Source organism: Tasmannia lanceolata, unplaced genomic scaffold (genome assembly GCF_043159265.1).
Source record: "Tasmannia lanceolata isolate RefF3 unplaced genomic scaffold, GAP_Taslan_0.1 ptg000018l, whole genome shotgun sequence".
NCBI classification, from domain to species: domain Eukaryota; kingdom Viridiplantae; phylum Streptophyta; class Magnoliopsida; order Canellales; family Winteraceae; genus Tasmannia; species Tasmannia lanceolata.
In genome coordinates this window covers 22,140,087-22,166,045 of record NW_027518695.1, presented here as the reverse complement: position 1 = coordinate 22,166,045, position 25,959 = coordinate 22,140,087, and the positions used below count along the sequence as shown (strand labels likewise).

The window sequence follows — 25,959 nt, the reverse complement described above, 5'->3', positions numbered from 1 at the left end:
TTTTTCTTTCCTTATTTTACAGCCTTTTCGCCCACTCATGCCCTCTCAATTCTCTCTGTTTCCCACTCTCTCACCACTTGGTAATCCATGAAAAAAAAAAATTCAAGGTTGCTAAATGGGTATAAATTTTTGTAGACTCTAAGTCTCTAACCATTATTGTTGGACCATCTTGATTGGATAAGTTCGCCCCCAATGAAACGCGTGTCATGTGGGCCCCAAATACCAACTGAGATAATAAAAAAAAAAGGCAAAAGTTGAAGACGGAATGTGACTCTGGTAGGCCCCGCTTTATTCACTTTAAAAGACTTATAATAAAGTGGGCGATTTAAGTGGTCCACATGACCTTAAAATATTGACACGTCACATATCCACTATTTGTAAGGTTTTTTGAAGTGGAAAAGGCGCGTTTGGATTGCCCCAATCAGGAATCGAAATCGAATAACACCCTCATATTCTGATTTCTATGCCGATTCCCTAGGAAATTGAATAGAAAATATATATATATATATATATTTCAAAAAAACCTAATAAAAATTTCATTCCAACCACTGTGGAATCAGAATAACACCTCTTGGGGCAGGAAACAGATTCCAACCTTCCCCAAGTGTCATTTCCCCCATCACGGAATCAGTTATATGCATGGTTTAAAATTTCAGTTTCGGTAACCGTTTCAGACCCCACCAAAAACCGAAATTCCGGACCCAAATTTCGGTCCGAAATTTGGTAAATGGCGAAAAATTGAATTTCGGAAATTTTCGGTTTCAGTCCCCACCGGTATCCGAAATTTCGGATTTCGGTCGAAATTTTAAACCATGGTTATATGTAGCTCTCTGCCATCACGAATAAGTGAAGCCTAACCTTTCATCCTCCAATAGGAGTTCTATAGTAAACTTTCAAGTTTCAACCCTGTCCATGACAAAAAACTACCGAGTTCAAATTTAAAAGGCAAGCAGTTATACGTACCCCTGCCATCACTGCTAAGTGAAGCCTAACCTTTCATCCTCCAAGAGTAGTGTAGTAAAACTCTCAACCCTGTCCATGACAACAACAAAAAAACTTAGGTTTGGGACTAGTCTATACCTCAATTATCTACAGAGTGTACGAAGCCTTTCATCAGTTCTCTATTCACAGGCGTATCAACAGAAAAACATAGAACTCCGAACATTCTCGTGCAATCTCGGAAGCTCCGGAACGGGGATAGTCCCTGCAACGGATACACCCCCATGTCCTGAAGATGTATCCGAGAAGTCCTCAAACTTGATGAACTGCATCATTTGTTGGGCTGCCAAATGGGCATAATTGATCGGCGCAACTGTGAGGAAAGAATTAAATGTTTTAATGTAAGTATCATAAGGCTACTGATAATAAAATTATCGCAGTATGATAAGAAAAAACGTGGCAGAAAACAGTTTTGTACAACATAAACTTGAATTACCGATTGATATGGCAGTTGTGCTCCTCTGGTAACTGCAACAACCAAAAAACAGTGGCAATTGTTAGATATGTAAGATGAGAATTCTCATCATTTTGCGGACAGAAGGTTCAAGATTATGTTCTTACACATAGGAAAGTGAATGTACGAGCTTCTGTAACTCATCGGGGGAGAAGCCAATCTCATCAAGCAGTACATGATAGTGTGTCGGTCTTGAGGTACCCTTTAGTGAACAATGATGCAAAAAGTTAGGGAAAAGAGTTAAGACTTTGGAGGGCCAAAGACGACTGATACAGAACTCACAATCATTCCAAAATGAGCGCACATATAGAAGTCATAGTTTCTTGGATGAACAATCTTTGTGTCCACAACAGTTCCTGTAGACAGAGAAAACTAAATTGCAGAATACTGGAATGGAGCATCTAATCTGCAACAAACACTTGCAAATACTCAAACCATGATGCTATTTTATATGTAGAAGACAGTTCAATTGAGAGGCAAACCAGGTGGAACATTGTCCGGGGATCCAGACTGGAAGAGCTTAGTGTGGTGGTTCTTTTGTGCCACAATGACTGTGAACTTTGGAAGCCAATTCTCTTCAAGGTGATTAATTGACTGCACCAACAATTGCAAAGTTCAGCACTGGGGATCACGAATAGAAAGTGCCACACAATTTGTTTGACATTTTCATTTGGATAATAAAGTATGAAACCTTGATGATTTGCTCCAGCTCAATATTTAAAACTTGGTTGAACTGTGACTCGCTCACTCCATCCCTATGATGAAAAGCATTCTCAGTGAACTACTAGAGATATATCAAATATAGAGGAAAAATCATGCATAGCCACCAGAGAAGCAATCAAACAAGACAAAGGTCTCGAAATGTTGAAGTACAGATGATTAAATAACACCAACTCCAACGACTTAAGCTTTTGGAGTAATTGGTTGTTTCGCATGGTATTAGAGTTATTGCCTCATGGCAGGACCTGGGTTCAAAACACAACAACTCCTTGATATTAGAAAAATCCATGTGTACGGCCAACCCAAAATAAGAGGGGCGGCACGGGAGGAGTGTTGAAGTACAAATGATTAAATAACACCAACTCTAACATCTCAAGCTTTTGGAGAAATTGGTTGTTTCACACAAAATGTTGTGCCTCACTTTTGCTAGTAGAGAGATGCGAAAAGTGAAAGAAAGTCATTGGGCCCGCATATCGTTTGGCAGAAGACATGTAAGCTATACGTAAAATGAATTGACAGCATTCATAATTATCAGTTTATAACATGTATACAATACTGACGATCTCATGTACACAGAAAAACAAGCATGAGGGAATGAAATAGTGATAACCAGTATAATCAAACAAAAATACCCCACATTTTTTCAGCACGGCAGAAGAAATGCCAACTTTAAAGGGTTGATTAATCGTGCTGAGTGCTGCATAGCACTTCCAAGGGTTGACTACTTGAAGCAAAAACAGACTTACACGGGCAACTCGGTTATTGTTACAAGTCATGAATCAGACCTAGACGAGCTTACTGAGTTATACAGTTCACAGATTATTTTATTAGGTGAACCAAATACTAGAAAAATGGAACCGAAGAACATAGAAAAAAGGGAAAATTGCAATTAATGAATATTACTATTAGATAATGATAAATTTGCATACTCAAGTTTGCTTCCGGGTACTGCAATATACATATAAACGGATTGATACATACCCATAAGAAAATAGGACCAATGTGGGGCACAAAGCATATAATTTAGGCTATGTGGTATTGACTATTGAGTCAATTGACCTGAATGTGAAGCCCCTTTTCACAACTATGATGTTGTATAGGGTTGACTTGAGAATAGCCATAAGAGATTGAATCAAATGTTTTACTTGCATAAATTAATATTTCACTGTACAATGGATAATCAAATCTGGTTTTGTCCTTACAATTTCATCAGCATCTTTAACATTACGTTTATTTCGTTATTTTGGTTAATCAGGGATTTGCATTACTTTTTTCTTTGAAAGTTTAGGGATTTGCATTACTGTTAACAGTAATTATAAATAAGAGAAAATGTCAGTTTGACGTCCCAATCATCAAGTTTTTGGAGCAAAAAACCAGTCCGTAGAGAACAAGGGTAAATTATGAATTTGGTGTGGCATGATCCTTCCGTATTTCTTGGATGCCTCCAGGACGCTTTTTAGCCTGCAGTTTTACTAAAGCAGGCAAGGGAAACACAAGTCACTGGCTATGTGAAAACCTTAACAGTGTGTTCGATTAGGGAACATAGTTATTAAAATCGTTACATTTAATACGGAATGGAAGAAGCTTTTCGTAGCATTTCAAAAAACAAAACAAAACATTCTATTCAGAAATAATATTAAAAAAACATTCTATTCAGAAATATGTTCTGATCTGGTATGTTTCATCATGTTTAGTTGTGTTTGTTTGTACAAGATGAAACATGGCAACAAACCATGTCCAGATGAAACCGCATTGATAATCTGAAAATTTTCTGATTCAGAATTTGGAGCAATTTTTTCAGATTTTTCATGTTTAACCCCATTTAATGACTCTTGTGACATTTTGAAGGGCATCCGATGTCTTTTAACCGTTTCAAATGAATGGTAAAGCCTCTTATTTCTCTACTTTTGCATAACCCACCTCTCTAAAACCTTACCCAAAGTGCTTCAAGACAAGGATGTTTTGCCATTTTTTCATTCAATTTCTCATTCCATCGCATTCTACACCAAAAATGAGGATTGTTTGCCTCCACCAAAACAGTGATTTCAAAAGAGGTGCTGTATTTTACGACTTTCCTACATGATGTAGGACTTTAGGATTCTAGTGTCATTATGATTCTAGGGGTAGACTAGGTTCTAGTCTCATTAAGATTCTAGTCCCTTGGGTTTTCCGGTAGGAATTCTTATTAAAGTATTTAGGATTCTTATTTTATTTTTTTATAAATAAGGGATTCTACATGAAAGGGCACTACTCCCATATTGAAGAAGCTTAACGTCTCTCTCTCTGTTCTTCTTCCCTAGTTGATTTTAGGGTGTGTTTCCAGATCGTAGGCTTTGGCTACGTTCTTTTTGTTCGATCTGCTGCATTAGTTGGTAGGATTAACCTGGGCTGATGGCAACCCGAAACGGAGAAAAGCATTGCACCGATGAACGGGCTCGCGAGCAGTCTATTCTAGGGAACTTTCCTGCTTCGGTCATGCCTTTCAACCTATGAAGAGGATTCCAGCGAAGATGATGAATATGCTAAAGGGGTGTTTGTGAGACATGGCGGTGCTTGAGGTTATTGTGACGATTGAGATCGGGATACGAGGGACTTTCATATGGCGATCAACCTTCCCACTTTCAATGGTCATCCTCATATTGAAGATTTTTTGGATTGGCCAGCAGAGGTTGAGCGGTTTTTTTATTATATGGAGATCCCAGAGGAGAAAAAGGTTAAACTTGCAGCCTACAAGCTTAAGGGCGGAACCTCGGCATGGTGGGATCAGTTACAACTTTCCCGAACACAGATGTGGACGAAGATTAAGAAGCCGTTGAGAGCGAGGTTCCTACCTCCAGACTATGAACAGATACTGTTTCAGCAATATCAGAACTGCAGGCACGAGAGTCGTCCAGTGTAGATCGATATGGAGGAATTCCACAGACTCACCGTGTAGCAATATAATGGAATTTGAACCCCAACAGATCACAAGATTCGTCGTAGGGTTGCAAATGATGATTCAAACAAAGCAGACCATGACCGCTCAGTATAAACCACATTTCGATAGGACCTGGGATGTGGCGGTTGGTAGTAGCCAAACAAAGCTAACATGGGGAACTCCGTCAAAGAATCCACATGCCCAACCAATACCAGAGAAGTGGTATCAGTGCAAGCAGCCAGGACATAGGTCCGATCAGTGTCCCCAAAGAGGTTCAGAAAACTTGGTTGAACCATTACAAGAAGAAGAGCGTGAAGATGAAGATGAAACCTTAGTGCACGATAGTGTTGGGGTAACATCAGGCGGCGATGGAGACAAATTTTTCCTCGTGTGAGGCGGTTGTTATTAGTACCAAACATGGAAGAAGATACTCAATGAGCCATTCAAAAAAAAAAGATCAATGACTTAATATCTTTAAGACAAAATGGACAGTCAACCAAAAAGTCTGTCATATAATCATAGACAGCGACAGCAACGAGAACATAGTATAAAAGTAGATAGTGAGCAAGTTCTAGTTAAGGGCGGAAAAGCATCCATCACCGTACAAGATTGACTGGATCAAAAAAACCGAAGAAACAAAGGTAACTGAAATGTCATGTTCCTTTTTCTAATGGGAAGAATTATAAAGTGTTGTGTGATGTGGTTGACATGGATGCGTGTTACATAATCCTAGGGAGACTTTGACAATACAATATTGATGCAACTCATAGGGGAAAGAATAATGTTTATATCTATGAAAATAATGAGAGAAAAATTGTCTCACTATTAGTAGTAGGGACATTAAAATGGAGGTCAAAGAGATGGAAGTGCGGAAGCAACAGAAAGCAGCAGATAAGGATAGGCATGCTAAAGTGTTTCAAGGAGGCGATTTAGTTATGGTGTATCTACACAAAGGAAGATTTCCGGTGGGAAGTTACGTTAAATTGAAGAACAACGAGTGTGGGCCTTATCAGATTGTTAAGAAGATTAACGACAAAAGACATGGCTATTCCTTTGACTTTTAATGTTGCTGATGTGTTCAGGTGCCACCTGTTGGATGAACTGAGCTATCCAATGCATAACTCGAGGGTGATTTCTCTCCAAGTGGAGGGGACTGATGAGGACACTAGGATTCTAGTGTCATTATGATTTTAGGGGTAGACTAGGTTCAAGTCTCACTAGGATTCTAGTTCCCTAGTTAGGGTTTTTAATAGGAATTCTTATTAAAGTAGTTAGGATTCTTGTCTTTTTATAAATAGGGGGTTGTACACCAAAGGGTGTCACCCCATATTGAAGAAGCTTGTGATTTCTCTCCTCCCTCCTTCTCTTGCTCTTCTTCGCTAGTGAATTCTAGGTGCATTTTCATATCGTAAGTCAGAGTTCATGCCAATCTAGAGAGTTAAATAGAAAGTGAGATAAACAACTTCCCAGTCACTTTTATGTCGCAGGTTATTTAGAAGGTTTTAAATGTAAGCTTTGGTATGTATGTAGGTCACCACATAAATAGAAACATGTTGATTCTGGTCATAGGTTTCACTAAAAATCCTGTAAAATCATGAAAGTTTATGAAAATGAATGCAAATGATGAAAAGTTAATATGAAAATTCAAGAAATGATAGAATGATGTACAAATAAATACTTAAAAACCATCACATAAACAAGACAACCATCCATAATGGTTTAACAAAATTAAACACCTAATAACATGCATTGTTGCATGTCTAGAATAGTGAGGTACATTCTAAATTGAAAATGTATATAACTACATATACATATATGCTTCAAATAAGCACAAAATATAGGAGAAAAGCTACTCTATTAATTTTATAAAGAGAGTACAATATAATTAAAGTGTATAATATAAAAATAAAAAATAAAAGATACTATAAAAAATAAATAAAATAATTGTTTTTGAAATGAAAAAAATTCCGACTCCATTAATTGATAGATCAAGAAAGAATTGCTCACAAGTTTTATTTATTTATTTTTAAATATTTATTTTTGTAATTAAAATATTTAATTTTTGAAATAAAAATTGACTTTGTCAATCGATACATCTGGCAAGAACTCATATGTAATAAAATTAGAAGCTAACATTGCATATATTATTAGTTTGTATTCGAAAATGTACTTTTCTTAACCATGAAGAATGAAAATTCATGCACTAATCCAAATGCAAATGCATCAAATCAGTAATTAGTTGATGTAGTTGCACCATAATTGGAGAGTTTATATGGTGTGAAGCCATATAGTCCAATATCTTTTAAAAAATTAATGTATGGCCCACTCCATAAGATGATCCAAACCGTTCATTTGTTAGGTTGTGACCCAAAAATCATTTCCATAGGATGATTCTAAGCTCCCTTCTATCTATAGAGGGACTGCAAGGGTTAGGATCATCCTGCGGAAATGATTTTTGGGACTAACTATTTACGTTATGGCACATGAAATTAACTGTTTCAATCACTCTATGGAGTGGGCCGTACATTACTTTTTGAAAAATAATGGACTACGGCCACACACCATATAAAAACTCCCATAATTGAATAAAAATTAAAAAAGATAAATACTTGCCAAGCAAAACAGTGAAAACTCAAGCTTCTTGATGCACTTCAGTCGAAATTTTTACACGTCAGTTGAAGTTCTGTAATTTACATGTTAAACTAGTTTTACATGCTATACTAGTACCGTTTCGGTGATATGTGATCGAAATCATGTCAATTGAAGGATTTCGTTTCGATGGGGAGGGAAATGAAAACATGTCAGTCACTTCGTGTCGGTTTCAACCGACATTTAGAATCATGTTTCCTTACCCACCTATATTTCTTAGCCTCACCTTTTACAGGCATAATAAGGTCATCAAAGGCTTAGTGGATTGCATTAGCGGATTGATTCCTGATAAAGGTTGTAAAGAAATCATCAATGCTCATGTTGAGATGTAATGCAAAGCCTCGGGCTACTTTAACATAGCTATGACAATCTGCAACTGAAGCAAATTGGGTAATTTGTTTATATTTATATTATAATTTTAAAGTTTATTTCATTTAAAAATTTAATGAAAGACTGAATACTGCAAGAACTTTAACCTTACAGTTGTATAGTGTTCGCTGTTTCGTAATGGCATCCCGAAACAACAAAATTATGACATGTAGCCAAATTTGTAGTGTAATAGGATGGGAAAGCAACTAGACTACTTTTGAGCACATCCACTCCGCAAAGAAGAACAGATTAGAGCACCAATGATTGCATACTTTGGTGTTTGTCCACTACAACATGAAGTTTTAAGATAGGTGCAGTATTCTTAATAAATGTTCTCACTTCTCAAGACTCAAATTTTAAAGTTTAAGTAATTACAATTTCTAATATTAAAATAGGGACTTACCGAGGAAGATATCAATCACTAGCGATCCCATCGGCTTAGACAATGTTGATGTCTTCATGAATTGGATAGCAGAGGATGATCCCGTTGTTTTCATCACAGATGGTTTAGGATGGCAAGAAGCAAAACAATCCTTTGATGTTATGGACAAAGGAGGCGAAGACATCAATGCTATTGATGATGTTGGAGTTTTTGGTGTTGAAGACGAGGGGTACCATTCAATTGGGCACAATAATTCAACTTATGAAAGTCCGTAGAAGATCAGATATTTGAATAATTTCAAATTTGGTTATATATAATATTTATAGTTGGTATTTGGTACAATGAACGATGAGTTTTACTGATGTTTTGCACAAAATGTGATATAATTTAAACCCATCAAGAGTTTCATGCCTACGGACTATAGTAGATGTTTTAGTAGTAAAATATGTCGTTTGGTTAAATTTGATTCATGTAATGATTTCTTATATTTTTTCTAGATACTTCCTATATTTTAATTTTTATATTTATTAACTATAAAAAAATCACTAATCGTAGCACCTTTTCCGAAACAAACAAAACACCGATACACAATCCATTCCAGTGAGCAATACAAATTGCTCGTCGAAACACAACTAAGAACTAAGAATTGTGATATTTTACTCATAAGGGCGAATATTTATGAGCCTCCAATTACTCATAAGGTTGGCAGCCCAAGTTTTGGAGACCTGAATCACCTGATTTCAGCAACCATGAGTGGGGTGACATGCCGCCTGAGGCTCCCCGGCCAGCGGAACTCGGACCTGCGAAAGCTGACGATAATCTCACCCCCACCTCCACTTCTTCATGATTGGCTTTGCCTCCACTCACCTCCCGTGGTTCCCAGCAATACATCTCCCTCACTGTCCTAGAGCTCACCCAACAGATGTGGGATGCCAAGAACATGATGTACGCTGCAGATCCATTCCATGGCCATTACATCACTGTTGCCGCCATGTTTCGTGGAAAGATGAGCACGAAAGAGGTCGACGAGCAAATGATCAATGTCCAGAACAAGATCTCGTCTTAGTTTGTGGAGTGGATTCCTAAAAACTTCAAGTGAAGCGTTTGTGACATTCCCCCCACAGGACTGAAAATGGCCTCAATATTGGCAACTCCACCTCGATACAGGAGAAGTTCCATAGGGTGAGAGAACAAGTCACTGCCATGTCCAGACGCAAAGCTTTCTTGAATTGATACACCAGGGAAGGGATTGGCAGAAATGGAATTCATGGAAGCAGGGAGCAATATGAATGACCTAGTGTCGATTTACCAGCAGTACCATGATGCAACAGATGAAGGGGGAGGGGGGAGAATACGAGGGAGCAGAAGACAACTACGAGAACTGAAAGTGCCAAAAAACGTTTCGGCTTCGGAATAAAGGAATTTGGTGAGAAATCCTCCCTTCTTTTGAAACTCTGGCTCCGGATCTTTTGAAGACAACTACAAGTCTACAGCAACTGTTTCCTTCATTGTTCTTGTTGTTGTTCTACATGGATCTCATAGCCAAGATATTGGTTGTTAATTTCTACGAATTCTCGGCATGAAGCTGTGAATAAAATTACTGATCAAAAAAAAAAAAAGTTGGTCCATGTGCCATAACACATAAGTGGTATCAAAAACTTTCCTTGCACCCATTATATGTACAAATGGATAGACTGTACACGGACACTTTCCAGCCAAAACATATTCAAAGATCGTGATCCTAAATTTTGCATATTGATATTAATCTCCAATTGCTAAATTAATTTTCTGTAGCAATATGTGCATGGCATACACTAAATCAAGGCAAACATAGCTATAAAGTTCAATTGATCCAACTTGAATATTTAGTATCTAACCCTTCATATGGAAATTGAATGCAAAAATGAGCACCAAAAAAAAATTCTAATGGTGAAAGAAATGGATATGAAATTGAACAGTACAAACAAAAAAAGTGAACATACCTAAAAATAATGATTTGGGAAGGCTTCTGGTGATTACTGGTCCGATAGAACTCCATCAAGAGCTCTCTGAAATCCAAAGAATACTACATCATCTACAGTAACGTGGTGGCACTAAAATATCACATCTGAAGCTGGAATAGCCTATTACCTGAATGAATATGAATATAGAAACGTCTTTTCTAGTGACAGGAAAAAGACTAAACAACATGCTTAAGACCTATTAAGATCATGAATATTGGTTGCAGAAAAATCACCTCATAATGCCATCATCCTCTCCATTTGGCAGTGGCTTGTAGAGAGAATCTATCATTTCAACTTTGGGAGATTGCGTTCTTACCGAAGCCCTATACCTTGAAATCAGTGGCCATTCTCTGGAGCCAACTACCTAAGAATTTCAGTACCAATAATGTAAATAAGAAACGACAATAATCAGTCATGAACAAGTTATTCATTAATAAGAGAAACCCAAAAGGCATGTATATATCTATAAAGCATTATTTATATATGACAATGAATGCATAAATCTTCACAATTAAACACATATTACCGCTGCTACGGATGGGATATCTGATTGACCAGGAGAACCATGAGAAACATCCATCCCCAAAATCATAGTAGGAGTTTTATTTAAAAGTGGGATACATGGTGAATGCTCCACAGCCAGTAAAGAGTTAGTGCCGCCAAGCTGCAAAAGAAAACACGGGAGAAGATGCAACCAAGTCAGCCGCATGAAAAAAAATTCACATGAAAAGACAAAAGAAAAGAAAGAAAATATTCATTTCATTCATCACTGACCTTAGAATTAATTTTCAGAAGAACATTTGTCAAGTATTGGTCATTGATCTTGATAGGGGCAATGCATTGAGTGGCAATTCCCATTTCATGAAGGTTTTTTTTCTTCCATGGCCCTTGAAAATGGAAAACAAGTGCTATAAATCATTTGAACTTAAAGAGATAAAATTTCAACTAGCGCATCTCCCTACCATAAATAGTTGAATTCTTTCTGTCAGGCAACACACAGAGAAGAAATTGCGGTGGACCGGGAAGTTTTGACATTATCTGGTCAAACATCCGTTCAACTCTTACAATAGGTCCAGCTCTCTTCCACTGTGGATCCTCCTCAATTAATGTAAATGGCCGATCAATATGCTGCATAGAAACATTGCACATGATTAAAGAAAGATTTGATAAAGCACTTGAATTTAAAAAATATAATAAATATTCCACATAACATTATAACCTACAATGCCTTTATTTCTTCCACAGTTAATAAGTTCCCGGGAGATGTGGCTTGTATCACAACGAGCAGAAAAATTCACAACAGCCCAACGTTCAATGCGTGTAGGGGCCCATACTTTCTGCAAAAGAGATGTAAGTAACGCCAACTAAAGAACCAAATTTTAAAAAGGGGGAGGGGCAAAATAAATACCTTGTTATTAAAATTCCACCGTCCTCTGGTAGGAATACAGTCTGCGCTATTACCAACTTTCAACTGGAACAGAGAGTGGACAAGTAGTGAGACACTGGTTCCCCTACCCACCACCAAAAACAACAAGGAAAGAACCAGAAAATTACCGTTGGAGCATTAAGAACACGCCCCTCTAGTTGAGTCAGCTGTTTATCAATAGAAATACCACAAGCTGATAACAGTACATCTTCGTCATACCTGCTGTTTTTCAAAGACTGCAACACAAACTAGCGTAAGAATGAAAATAATGCTATGAATGGAACAGAATATCAGGGTGGCGGAGAGGAGCCTACTTCATTCACAACTTTTATCCTTTCCTGAGGCTTCTGCCTTGACTTTTCAACTAATGAAGATCGTTGCATAGTTGATAGCGCCTTTGTATAGCGTTGAAGCGATACAAGCGAACAAAGCTAGAGCATAGGGAAGAGAAAAATGCAACAAAAGGATCAAAATGTGATTGTGAGTGCAATATTACTCTGAATTACAAATTGCAAAAGTATCGTGCTGACCTCTAATGGAAGATAATTTGGCCGTTTGGGCTTGCCAACATCAAGGCATGGCAAATATGCAGAATAAGTCAGCTCTATGTTCTTTTTAACAAAATAATCATAAACTGTAACCTCAACAGTTTGGCCCTCCCCATTGATGCCATCTCCATTTCTCACTTTCAGGGAAAAGCTTCACCAGATACATGCAATAGAAGATTTTTATGAGCTAGAAAACAAGGAGAACAGTATATAGCAACAAAGCAATTGACCATGAGAGTAAGTGCTTAACAAGGAAAAGTACGATAAAGCATCGTAAAAGAAGAGCACATACAACTGCTGATTGCATGGCTTGTCACTTATTCCTATGATCTTGAACTCCATGCAGTTGTGCTTTGTCCTAATCCGCATGTTTTTAAGCATTTTTTTGGCCTGCACGCCCCAAATGTGGATAAGTTGTGTTTAAAAGAATGACATAAACTTCAAGATTATAACCTAGTTTGGGAGTTTTCTACCTTTATCCAGTCAATCTGGCTGGGATCTCTCACGTTTTGATTTGCAAGTAGAAAATCCAACACTGGACCAGGCGTCAAGATCATGGTAGTAGAAACATCTACATAGAAAGCAATGCAACACAATGAAAAGCATAGTCAGGCAATAAATGGAAAACGTAGGTACAAGAGTACTGCAGTTGAGAAAAAGGCATACCCATATTCAAGGACAAACCACCTTGAGTGGCACAGAAACTTGAGTGGAACCCCCGGACACCAGTAACACCTCCTCCTATATCAGTGAAGTTCCTCACATCGGCATGAAAGAAGGATTGCCTCACGAGAAGGCATCCTCTGCACCAAAACACAAGTTTAACTAAGACTAAGAGCTGCAATACATATCATGTATATAAAATGACAGAGACAAACTCAAATGTCATAAAATTAACAAACCTCTTAGCTGAATTCTGCCTCAGTATAATGTCAAGCACTCTTAGTGCATCTTGAGTACTGGTTGACATGTTCCCTTTGAGAGCCATAGCAATGGGCTTCATGGGAATTTTTGCTGCAAAACTGATTTGTACCGTGAAAGTCTTTGCAAGATAAGAACGCTTTGATCGCTTCCTATCAGTCTCACTGGGGCTCCCATTTAAATCAGGGCTTCCACTACAAGTAACCAAGCAAACCAAGGTAAAAAACCAGTCAAACACCATAAAGATGAATTCAAGCTCTGCAATCAAAGAAAAAACTACACAAAATACAAGGAAGAATACGAAGAAAGGATGAAAAAAAAAGAGAATACCGCTTCACTGAGGATTCCTCTAGTACCACGGTGAACTCAAAGTTGTTCTGCGGCAGAGGACCAACTGTGAACAAGCTTTTCTCCCCATCGTAGGCAAACTGCTTCCCTGAAAGCTCAGAACCATAAGTTTGGTACAGCTTATCCATGACCTTTCTACTGATTCCCTTTACTTCAACAGCTTTTTTGTCATCAAAGGTAATAGAAACCTGCATAAATGTTCCGGACTCAACTCAAAGAAAACAGAGATATCCAAAAGTATACATTGCATACACCAACCAATCCAAAGAAAACAGAGATATCCAAAAGCATACATTGTAATGGAAAAAAATTCCATCATGAGAACTGAATCTAACACCAAAGTGGTTAGCAAGCAATTGGATGCGCCCTCCATCACTTCCAAAACCAGGCCTAGCAATTGGCAAGCGTTTTGGAAGATCTACTCGAGCAGGGACTATATTTGGAGGGATAGCTACGGGTGGCGGAGGCAGACATTCTGTGGTCATTGCCCCTGTTTTCTCCTTGGGCGATCCCATGACCGGAGAATCTTCAACTGAAAGAAACAGAAAAACAGAAACCCAAACACAATCCTCAGAACTAGAGACGGAATTCACTAATATTTTGCAGAAGAACTCAGAAAACATATTTTTTCCAAAATGATGAAAGATAATCGTTCCACTGAACCTACAAAATGTATCATTAAAGAAGCTCAACTCGTAAGATTTAAGAACACAGGAAAACAGAAAAACAAATTATCAAGAGAATAGATGGTTTGAAAACAAGTAATCCTTGAAGACAAGCTAGTTGAAAATCTTGAAGAATTAAGCAAAATCAGCATCAAAGGGTACAATCCTCAATACTTTCAGAAAATTCAATATCTCCTATAAAAAGCACAAACCTACGTATGAAAATTATTTCAATAGCCTCTTATGAAAAGAACAAACAAACTTACGACAACATAGCATAAGACTCCATTTCAAAAAAAAAAAAAACATAGTGTTAGACTGAATGGCCAAAGAGCATCCATAAACCACGAAATGCGCAAACAAATTCCTGCTGTTAAAGTAGCATAAAAACAATCATCTAATAAAAGGCATAAAGCATAAGAAGAAAAGCATTCGCACAAAAAAGACTCCATTTCAAAAATCAAAAAAAAAACATAGTGTGATACTGAATGTCAAAGAGCATTCATAAACCATGAAAAGCACAAACAAATTTCTCCTGTTAAAATAGCATAAACACAATCATCCAATAAAAGGCATAAATCATAAGAAGAAAAGCATTCACACAAAGAAAACACTAGATATGTGTCCTCCCTCAGGTAAAACATGAAAATATGAGAAGTAAAAAATAGCAGCATTATAACGAATGAAATGCAGATAAATTCAATACAGCAAAAGCTTACAGAAATTTTTATACAAAGGCACCTCTAAGGGGGAAATAGAGATATGAGAAGAAATGCATTATAGCAAAACCCTCGGCAAAAAATCAAGCAGCGGGAAAATCTAAACCTCCGCAAAAAATCAAGCAAACTATAGAGATTTTATTCTTCATTCAAAGAAGAAATATGGAAAAAAAGAAAGAGAAAATCACGAAATGCTAACTTTATCCGTGCGTGAAACCATATTTCTTCAAAGATGGCCTCACATAAGTGAAATCAAAAGGAATTTCTACAAATTAAGCTCAGAACGCAATATAAAAGAAAAAAAGAAGAGACCATCGCAATTTCTCAGGCAAAATGCTGCAGAAATCCATGTAAACAGAGCTCTGCAGCAAGATATACGCAGAAAAATAAGCATCAAAGGGTACAATCCTAAATACTTCCAGCAATTTCAATATCCACTTACGAAAAAGCACAAACTTATGTAACACGGCGTAAGACTGATGTTAGAGATTTTGCAAAATGATGTTGAGGAAAATAAAAGAATTTTCTTAAGTTTTATTTAAATTATAAAAACAGTTTTAAGACAGGGCCAGTCGACCGGGGTACCCCGGGCGACCGCAGATTGGTTACTGGAAATTGAAACAAATTCTAGTACGGTGTGGGCGGACGACCGCGGGAGGGCGGGCTACCGCGGATAGAATACTGGAATCTTAAATTATTTCTAGGGAGGTGTCGGAGGTCGACCGCGGTTCTTTGGATCATGAAAAAAAAAAATGAACAGCAGCATGCCGGCGGGTGACCGCGGTAGCCCGGTCGACCGCAACTGTTCGGAAAACTATCCGTTGGGAGAATTTGGACATGGCTTTTTACTTCCGTTTTTCAGCCTTCTTTCATGTCTTTTCTTTCCCAACAGTCATGGATGTTTTCAAACTCAAGAGACACCTAGTGAATTTTCCAAACCACTTAAATCACAAAGGGATGTGATCAAATGGTGATCATTCAAACCAATCCAAGAGATTTCTTAAAGGGATGTTTCCCTTAATGAATAGACATCTAATGCTCTATAAGAAGAGTAGAAATCTGTCTTTTCAAACTACTGAAATTCAGTTATTGCTGTACTTTTCTTTCTCTCTAGCAATCTCCTACTCTTTTGTGCTTATCAAGTTATTTTGTTCTTTAAATAGTGCACAAAAGACTGTTTTCTGCATAAACAGTTTTGTGTTTTTCTCAAAGGCTTGAAGTTCTTGAAAGGCGTTTTGGGTTTGATTCCACTTGTGCAAAGTGTCATCAAACATTTATAGGACATTCCTACAAGGCTTCATTGTATCTTGGAGGCAATTCGAAGATCCCCTTTGCACACAACTGGTGGGGGCGAAATTTGTCTTAAGGAAAGCGATTACGCAACTTGAAGCAACTCTACAGATTCGTTATAATTTTCTATATTTTAGGAAATCCCACCAACAATCTTAAGACAAATTTCCTGTTGTTTCTGAGTGCTTCAATGGCGTTGTTTTCGGTTCGTCAAATGACCCAAGACTTTGTCAAACTTGAACGCTTCGATAAAGGGAACTTCAAACGGTGGCAGAAGAAGTTGAACTTCATTCTCACTTCGCTCAAGGTGGTTCGTGTTCTTACAACTCCAAGGCCAGTGGCGGTTGAAAATGAAACTCTAGCGCAGGCTCGTGCAAGGATGAAATAGGAACAAGATGATTACATCTGCAAAGGGCATATTCTCAACGCTATGTCGGATTCACTTTTCGACATATACCAAAGCATGGGATCGGCAAGTGAGATTTGGACAGCACTTGAAATCAAGTATCTGGCGGAAGATGCAAGTAGCAAGAAGTTTATTGTGAGTCGGTTTTTGAATTTCCGTATGGTAGATGATAGGCCAGTTATTGATCAGTTGCATGAAATTTAACATATAGTAAGTCAAATACATTTACAAGGTATTCTTCTTGATGACTCTTTCATTATTCCTTCGATAATTGACAAACTTCCACCAACTTGGAAAGACTTTAGAAAGTCTCAAGCACAAGAAAGAGAAAATGTCTCTTGAGGATTTGGCTCAATGCCTCAGGATTGAGGAAGAGTCAAGGATAAGAGATAACAAAGAAGAGCATGAACCTCTATCCTCTAAAATTCATTTAGTGGAAAATGTCAAAGAATCGAACCAACAAAGGAAAGGCAATTGGAAGAGAAACAAGATTCCTGAAAAGAAGTTCAATAAGAACAAGAAAAGAAAAGGGGCTTGTTTCAATTGTGGCAAACCAGGCCCTTACAAGAGTGAGTGTCGACTTCTTAAGGATAAAAAGTCGGGTGCACCAATAGACAAAGAAAAGTTTGTAGCCATGATTTCAGAGGCAAATGTCCTTGAAGATGGCAATGATTGTTGGATTGACTCGGGTGCGACGAGGCATGACTGCAAAAACAAGAATCTGTTTTCATCCTATGAATTGGTTGAAGATGGAAGTGTGCTCTATATGGGCAATTCGTCGACAGCAGAAGTCAAAGGAAGAGGAAAGGTGGAATTAGAATTCACATCTGGAAAATGTCTCAATCTAACCGATGTCTATCATGTACCAGAAGTTAGAAAGAATTTGGTGTCTGGAAGCATTCTTAACAAGAATGGCTTTAAACTTGTATTTGAGTCTGACAAATTTATTCTTTCTAAAGGGGGTACCTTTGTTGGAAAGGGATACATGTATGAAGGAATGTTCAAATTGAATATCAATAAAGTGAATGTATTTGCTTATGTTGTTGATTCTTTTTTTTTATCTTTATGGCATACTTGATTAGGACATGTTAATACTAGGAAAATGGATGACATGGTTAAATTAAAATTAATTCCTAAGTATCAACATGACTTGATAGACAAATGCAAAATATGCATGCAAACTAAGATCGTAACAAAGTCATTTCCTAAAGTATATATAAATAATAACTTGTTAGATCTTGTTCATAGTTATGTATGTGATATACATAGTGTCCCCACTAGAGGAGGCAAAAAGTACTGTTACTTTCATTGACGATTATTCAAAGTAATGTTATGTATATCTCCTTAGTCACAAAAATGAAGTTTTAGAAAAGTTTGCAGTGTATAAAACTGAAGTAGAAAACCAATGTGGATCAAAGATTAAATGCTTAAGATCCGATAGAGGTGGTGAATATTACTTTCCTGATTTTTGTGAATCGGAAGACATTATTCATGAAGCTACTGCCCCTTATACTCCACAACAAAATGGAGTGGCTGAAAGAAAAAATAGGACCTTAACTGAAATGGTAAATGCAATGCTTGTAAATTCTGGTCTAAATAAAAGTTTTTGGGGTGAAGCATTACTTACTGCTTGAATAGAGTTCCAAGTAAAAAATCTAATATAACACCTTGTGAGTTTTGGAAGAAAAGCAAACCAAACTTAAATTACCTTAAAGTTTGGGGTTGTAGGGCTATAGTTAAACTCCCCAAGCCTAAATTAAGAAAGTTAGGAGAGAAGGGTATTGAATGTATCCTTTTAGGATATGCCATTCACAGTAAGGCCTATAGGTTTCTAGTGATAGAACACAATGACTATCTTGATGTAAACACTATAGTTGAGTCAAGAAATGCTATTTTCTATGAAAATAGATTTACTTCTATTCCAAAGAAAGTTGAGGCTAGTACTTCTATGGAATCCCTTGTAGAACTTCAAAGAGAAGTTAGTGAGTCTAGTGAAATAAGAAGAAGTAAAAGAGATCAAAAAGAAAAGGGTTTTGGTCCTGACTTTGTTACTTAGTAGAAGGGACAAGAGGAAAATTCAAATCTTGTATAATGTTAGATTTAAATGTAGAAAGTGACCCTAAAACCTATGAAGAAGCCATAAAATCACAAGATGTTGTTTTTTGGAATGAAGCAATTAATGATGAAATGGATTCAATCATGGGAAATAAAACTTGGATTTTGGTTGATCTACCACCTGGGTCAAAACGAATAGGTTGTAAGTGGATCTTCAAGAAGAAGATAAGAGCAGATGGGTCAATAGAAAATTTTAAGGCAAGACTAGTTGCCAAAGGGTTTACTCAAAAACCCGGAATTGATTACTTTGACACTTATGCACCAGTTGTTAGGATTACAACCATTAGAGTCTTGACAGCTCTTGCTTCCATATACAAACTTCATATTCACCAAATGGATGTTAAAACTGCATTCTTGAACGGTGAATTGGATGAAGAAGTATACATGGAACAACCTGAGGGTTTCATTTTATCAGGACAAAAGCATAAGGTTTGTAAACTAATCAAATCTTTATATGGCCTTAAACAAACTCCTAAGCAATGGCATGAAAGGTTTGATAAAGTTTTAGTGTCAAACGGCTACAGAATACATGAATCAGATAAATGTATTTATAGTAAATTTGAAGGTAATATAGGTGTTATAATATGTCTATATGTTGATGACATGTTAATATGTAGTACAGATATTGAATATATTCAAATTACTAAATTATTTTTATCTCAAAACTTTGATATGAAAGACATGGGTGAAGCAGATGTAATTTTGGGAATAAGAATCATAAGGAATGAAAATGGTTTGATTCTAACCCAATCTCATTACATAGAAAATGTGCTCAAAAGGTTTAATCATCTTGAGTGTTCACCTGCATCAACACCTCCTGATCCTAGTGGGAGGCTATATCCTAATTATGATAGGATCATTTCCCAACTAGAGTATGCTTCTGCTATTGGTAGTCTCATGTATGCTATGACATGTACTAGACCAGACATAGTATTTGCAGTGGGTAAACTTAGTAGGTTTACCAGTAGTCCTGGTTTTGCACATTGGAATGCAATACATAGAGTATTTAAATATAAAGAGGACTATGGAATATGGTTTATATTATAGTGGGTATCCAACAGTGATTGAAGGATACTCTGATGCCAGTTGGATAACTGAGCGTATAGACCATACATCAACCAGTGGGTGGATTTTCACTCTTGTTGGAGGAGCTATCTCCTGGGCTTCTAAAAAGCAAACATGCATTACTGCTTCTACTATGGAGGCAGAGTTTATAGCTTTGGCTGCATGTTGTAAAGAGGCAGAACGGCTTAGGAATTCATTATTAGAAATTTCGTTATGGCCTAAACCAATGCCATCGATTTATGTCCATTGTGATAGTCAGGCCACACTATCAAGGGCATATAATCATGTTTATAATGGTAAGTCCAGACATATAGGACTTAGACATAGTACTATAAGAGAGTTACTGACCAATGGGGTTGTAACTATTGATTATGTGAGATCGAGCCAAAATTTGGTTGATCCTTTGACTAAAGCTCTTGCAAGAGATATGATGTGTAAAACATCAGTAGGGATGGGGTTAAAGCCATTAACCAATAGTCATCAATGATGGAACCTCGACTCAATGCTTGAATAAACATCAAGGCTTGAGTTCAATGAGTCCAAGTACATCATATGGAGTGACTGCAAGTACTATAATATTCATTATTTTCATCCCAAGGTAAAGTGCTTGGTACCTGTAATGTTTAAAAGGGTAAGGATGAGCAAATGGGGCTCTTAATAGGCTTATAACAGGGTGTTGGAGTGTTTTAGTTACAGAGACACTCTTGATAAGTCTACCTATGTGAGTATGGGAGTGGTGCCGCTTCCTATGAGACTTGGCTGGTCTTTAGAGCTCTCATAAAACCGAGATATAGACACAAGGCCAATACATGTGTCGGCTCTTAAAAAATTACCTATAGAGACGAAATCTTGTGTGTGTAGATTTGTCCGGTTAATCAAATAGAATAGCTAGTTCAAATATACGTCTACTATGCAATTCTGATTAACTTTGATGTGTTTACACTAAGTGAAGGTTTGAATCGAAAGATACCTTCATTTAAGCATAAGGTTTCCAAGCCTAGTGAGAAAATTATTTTCATTTTGAAAATGGTGGGAGATTGTTAGAGATTTTGCAAAAAGATGTTGAGGAAAATAAAAGAATTTTCTTAAGTTTTATTTAAATAATAAAAACAGTTTTAAGACAGGGCCGGTCGACAGGGGTATCCCGGGCGACCGCAGATTGGTTACTGGAAATTGAAACAAATTCTAGTACGGTGTGGGAGAACGACCGCGGGAGGGCGGGTGACCGCGGATAGATTAGTGGAATCTTAAATTATTTCTAAGGAGGTGTCGGAGGTCGACCGCGGAAGGCCCGGTCGACCGCGGTTCTTTGGATCATGAAAAAAAAAATGAACAGGACTGTTCGAAAAACTATCCGGTGGGAGAATTTGGACATGGCTTTTCACTTCCGTTTTTCAACCTTCTTTCATGTCTTTTCTTTCCCAACAGTCATGGATGTTTTCAAACTCAAGAGACACCTTGTGAATGATCCAAACCACTTAAATCACAAAGGGATGTGATCAAATGGTGATCATTCAAACCAATCCAAGAGATTTCTTAAAGGGATGTTTCCCTTAATGAATAGACATCTAATGCTCTATAAGAAGAGTAGAAATCTATCTTTTCTAACTACTGAAATTCAGTTATTGCTGTACTTTTCTTTCTCTCTAGCAATCTCCTACTCTCTTGTGTTTAGACCTGGCAAAAGCGACCCGTGCCCGCGGGTCGACCTGACCCACCCGCAAATTTGCGGGCACGGGTCTAAGTTTTAGTGACCCGTCAAAAACTAACCCGCGGGTGACCCAACCCGGAAAAACACGGGTCGGGTCGGGTCAACCCGCGGGCACCCGCATTTTTACCGTATTTTTTAATTTTTTTCTGAGAATGTTATCAGCACTACTGTTTTTTATGAGGGAACTCCTCACTTTATAAAAAGTACGGTATGGCCCGCACTATAGGATTATCCAAACCGCCCATTAGATGGGCCATAGCCTAAATAGGTTATGCCCCAAAATTATTCCCATTGGTTGATTCTAACCCTCCGATCTATAGAGGGTTAGGATCAACCCTTTCCTTCTGTTTTTTATTTTATAAGAATTTGCTATCAAACTTCTCCTATGGCAACTTCTCGGCATGTGGCCATCGTGGTGCAAAGATGCGCAAATGTTGCTAGCAAACAAAAAAAAGTAATCATTACACCAAAAAAGTAAAATAGCTAAAGTTATAAAGTTTTAAATGAAAAATTACCTAGAAATGGTTATAAAGTTGTAAAATTACAAAAAAAAATACCAATAAAATATAGAAAGTTATAACAATTACGGAAAAAAAGATGCGGTCAAATCAGGAGAATTATTACCATCCCCATATTTGCGGGTGACCCGCGGGTTGACCCGGCCCACCCGCGGGCCGCGCGGGTCACGTAAATTCTGACCCGCAAAAATGCGGGTCATTTCCTCACCCGACCCGTGGACCCGCACCCCCATCACCCGCGGGTTGACCCGGCCCGACCCACTCGTTTGCCAGGTCTACTTGTGTTTATCAAGTTATTTGGTTCTTTAAATAGTGCACAAAAGACTGTTTTCTGCAGAAACAGTTTTGTGTTTTTCTCAAAGGCTTGAAGTTCTTGAAAGGCGTTTTGGGTTTGATTCCACTTGTGCAAAGTGTCATCAAACATTTGTAGGACATTCCTACAAGGCTTCATTGTATCTTGGAGGCAATTCACGGATCCCCTTTGCACACAACTGGTGGGGGCGAAATTTGTCCTAAGGAAAGCGATTACGCGACTTGAAGCAACTCTACATATTCGTTATAATTTTCTATATTTTAGGAAATCCCACCAACAACTGAATCATCAGAGAGCATCCATAAACCGCGAAAAGCACAAACAAATTCCTGCTATTAAAATAGTTTAAACACAATCATCCAATAAAAGGCTTGAATCATAAGGAGAAAAGCATTCGCATAAAGAAAACATCAGATGTTGTTCTCCTTCAGCTAAACCATGAAAATTATGACAAGTAAAAGATAGCAGCATTATAATGAAGGAAATGCATATAAACTCAATACAGCATATATAGTGGAAAGTTACGCATCAAAGGCTACAATCCTAAATACTTTCAGTGATTTCAATATCCTCTTACGAAAAGCACATAACTTATGAAAACACAGCGTAAGACTGAATCATCAAAGAGCATCCATAAACCGCAAAAAGCACAAACAAATTCCTGCTGTTAAAATTGGTTAAACACAATCACCCAATAAAAGGCATGAATCATAAGGAGAAAAGCATTCGCACAAAGAAAATATCAGATGTATGTTCTCCCTCAGCTAAAACATGAAAAATATGACTAGTAAAAGATAGCAGCATTATAATGAAGCAAATGCAGATAAACTCAATACAGTAAAAACTTACAGAAATTTCCATATAAAGACAGCCCTAAGGGGAAAATGAAGAAACTAGAAGTAAAGCGTTATAGGAAGAAAACGTAGGGATAAAAAATCAGGCATCGGGAAAATCTCAACCTCAAGACCGTAAAAATTTTACTCTTCATTCGTGCATGAAACCATATCTATTCGGAAATCCGCATCACATATGTGAAAACAAAAGGAATTTCTACAAGATTTAACTCAAAACTCAAGATAAAGCAACAAAGAAAACACCAGATGTATGTTCTCCCTCAAGTAAATTATGAGAAGTAAACGATAACAGCATTATAAGGAAGGAGATGCAGACATATTTAATACAGCAAAAACTTACAGAAATTTCCATATAAAGACAGCTCCAAAAAGGGAAAATAGAAAAACGAGAAGAAATGCACTATAGGAAAACCTTGGAAAAAAAAAATCAAGCAGCAGGAAAATCTCAACCATGAGACTACTACAGAGATTTTATTCCTCATTCAAAGACGAAATCTAAAAAAAAAAAGAAAAAACAATGTCTCTTCAGAGATCGGCCTCACATGAGTGAAAACATACAAGATATGAGAAGTAAAAGAAGCAGCATTATAACGAAGTCAATGCAGATGAATTCAATGCTACAAAAACTTACAGAAATTTCCATATGAGAGGAAAATAGAGAAACGAGAAGAAATGCACAATAGAAAACCCTTGGAAAAAAAATCAAGCAGTAGGAAAGTCTCAACCTCTAAGCTATAGAGATTTTATTCTTCGTTCAAAGAATAAATCTGAAAAAACACGAGAAAATTAGGAAATGTTGATATCTCTTCAGAGATCGGACTCATATAAATGAAAATAAAAGGAATTTCAATGAGATTTAGCTCACGTGATTTAGCTCACAGAAAGAATTTCTACAAGATTTAGCTTAAACGAAGAAGAAATCTGAAAAAATAGGAGAAAATCACGAAATGCTGATATCACTTCAGAGATTGGACTCACACAAGTGAAAACAAAAGGAATTTCAACTAGATTTAGCTCACAGAAAGAATTTCTACAAGATTTAGCTCAAAAAAGAAGAGAACGTTGTGATTTCTCAGGCAAACGTAGCAGAAATCCATGAAATCTACAGCGAAAAACCTTTTCAGATGCTAAAAATCAGCGATATAAGAAGAAAATCAGGCTAAAATCTAAGCGGCTAAAACAGAGAGGATAAATTTCAGAACAAAAATCACTAGAAGACTACTGAAAATAGCAGTTAAATAAACATGTGAATCAAATAAAAAAATAGGAGAAAATCACGAAATGATGCTAAAAAACAAAGATAAACGAAGAAAATCGAGCTAAAATCTGGAGAAAAAATCGATCTACGAGAAATTTAAGAACAAAAATCATAGCAGTTAAATAAACATGTAAATCAAATAAAAAACTCACCAGATAGAAATCAAGACGGAGAGATCTAGGCGGAAATAGAAAAACCAGAGAGGTTTTTTTTTTTTTTTCCCCCGCCTCCTTAAGCTTTCTCTCTGCTACAAAAGAAGCAGAAAGAAAGAAAAGGAGGGAAACATAAGAGAGGAACAAGACCCATTGAGTTTCAATATATAGGTGGTTACTGGTTACTTATTCGGTATTGATATTCTTTTATTTTTGGGAGTGATATTTTCACCCCTCTACAGTACGCATTCGCCCTCTTTTAACGTGATTTGACGTCAAAAAGCGTTAAAGTTGCATACTGTTCACGTTATAAGGGGGCGAATGCGCACTGCAGAGGGGTGAAAATATCATCTACCTTATTTTTTTTAAGGGATTTGCTAGAAAATAGCTCTGAAAGACATTTCGCGGGTGACTGTTTCATTTGAGAGCAGCCACATAGGCCACTGTTCAGCAGATTTTGTCTTACTGATATAATTCAACTTTTCAGCAGATTTTGTCTTATTCATTAAATTCATCTGAGGTGGCTGCTCTCTTTTGCAAAATCCAGACGAGAAATTCCTTTCTACCAAAGGCCCTAGCAAATCTCTAGTTTTTATATTGTAAAAAATTATTAAGGGGAATCGTCCGTACGTAACGATGAGAACGTTAGCGGCAGTGAAAATCGACAATCATGACCGTCTATGTTATGCCTTTAAAACCCTAGCTAAAATCAAAAAAAGGAGATGATAAATTCGCACCCCCTATGGGATAATCAGCACCACTTTAAGGTGGATTCACGTCAAAAGGTGTTGAAAAGGAGGGTAACGGGAATAGGCCTTTAACGCTTTCTGACATAAATTCACATTAAAGGGGAGCGGATTTATCATCTCCCAGTACCAAATTGGTTAGAAGTAGGGCTGCAACTCGGGTCGGGCAGGTCGGGTTTTGGAGAACCCAACCCTACCCGAGAAATATCACGGGTCAGGTCGGGTCGGGTTTTTTTTTCAGAAAACCCACGATTCCCAAACCCGGCCCTACCCATGATAAATCTCGGGTCAGGTCGTGTTTTTTCACGTTGATGCAATTTTTTAAGAAAAATTCTTGTTTGGCAAGGCAACTCAACTCATAGAAGTAGAAATTACACTCACATTACACTTGAATCAAACAATGATGTAATT

At 37.3% G+C, this 25,959-nt stretch overlaps 1 protein-coding gene and 1 pseudogene across 1 annotated transcript; one reads left to right on the top strand and one right to left on the bottom strand.

The window, feature by feature from the left end:
* Positions 1-847: 847 nt before the first annotated feature.
* On the bottom strand, positions 848-24,943 carry LOC143849752 (protein argonaute 16-like). Its single transcript, XM_077358930.1, has 23 exons — positions 24,803-24,943; positions 14,030-14,268; positions 13,719-13,924; positions 13,370-13,582; positions 13,134-13,270; positions 12,941-13,038; positions 12,760-12,857; positions 12,450-12,618; positions 12,234-12,350; positions 12,048-12,155; positions 11,902-11,964; positions 11,717-11,830; positions 11,456-11,621; positions 11,268-11,380; positions 11,020-11,157; positions 10,727-10,857; positions 10,473-10,538; positions 2,145-2,208; positions 1,936-2,047; positions 1,736-1,809; positions 1,561-1,655; positions 1,436-1,467; positions 848-1,312 (listed from the first exon to the last, which is right to left on the bottom strand). Exons 2-23 carry the CDS (start codon positions 14,249-14,251, stop codon positions 1,137-1,139), a joined length of 2,712 nt encoding a protein of 903 aa, XP_077215045.1. The 5' UTR covers positions 14,252-14,268; positions 24,803-24,943; the 3' UTR covers positions 848-1,136.
* On the top strand, positions 9,195-9,875 carry LOC143849753 (tubulin beta-1 chain pseudogene; annotated as a pseudogene).
* Positions 24,944-25,959: the final 1,016 nt, after the last annotated feature.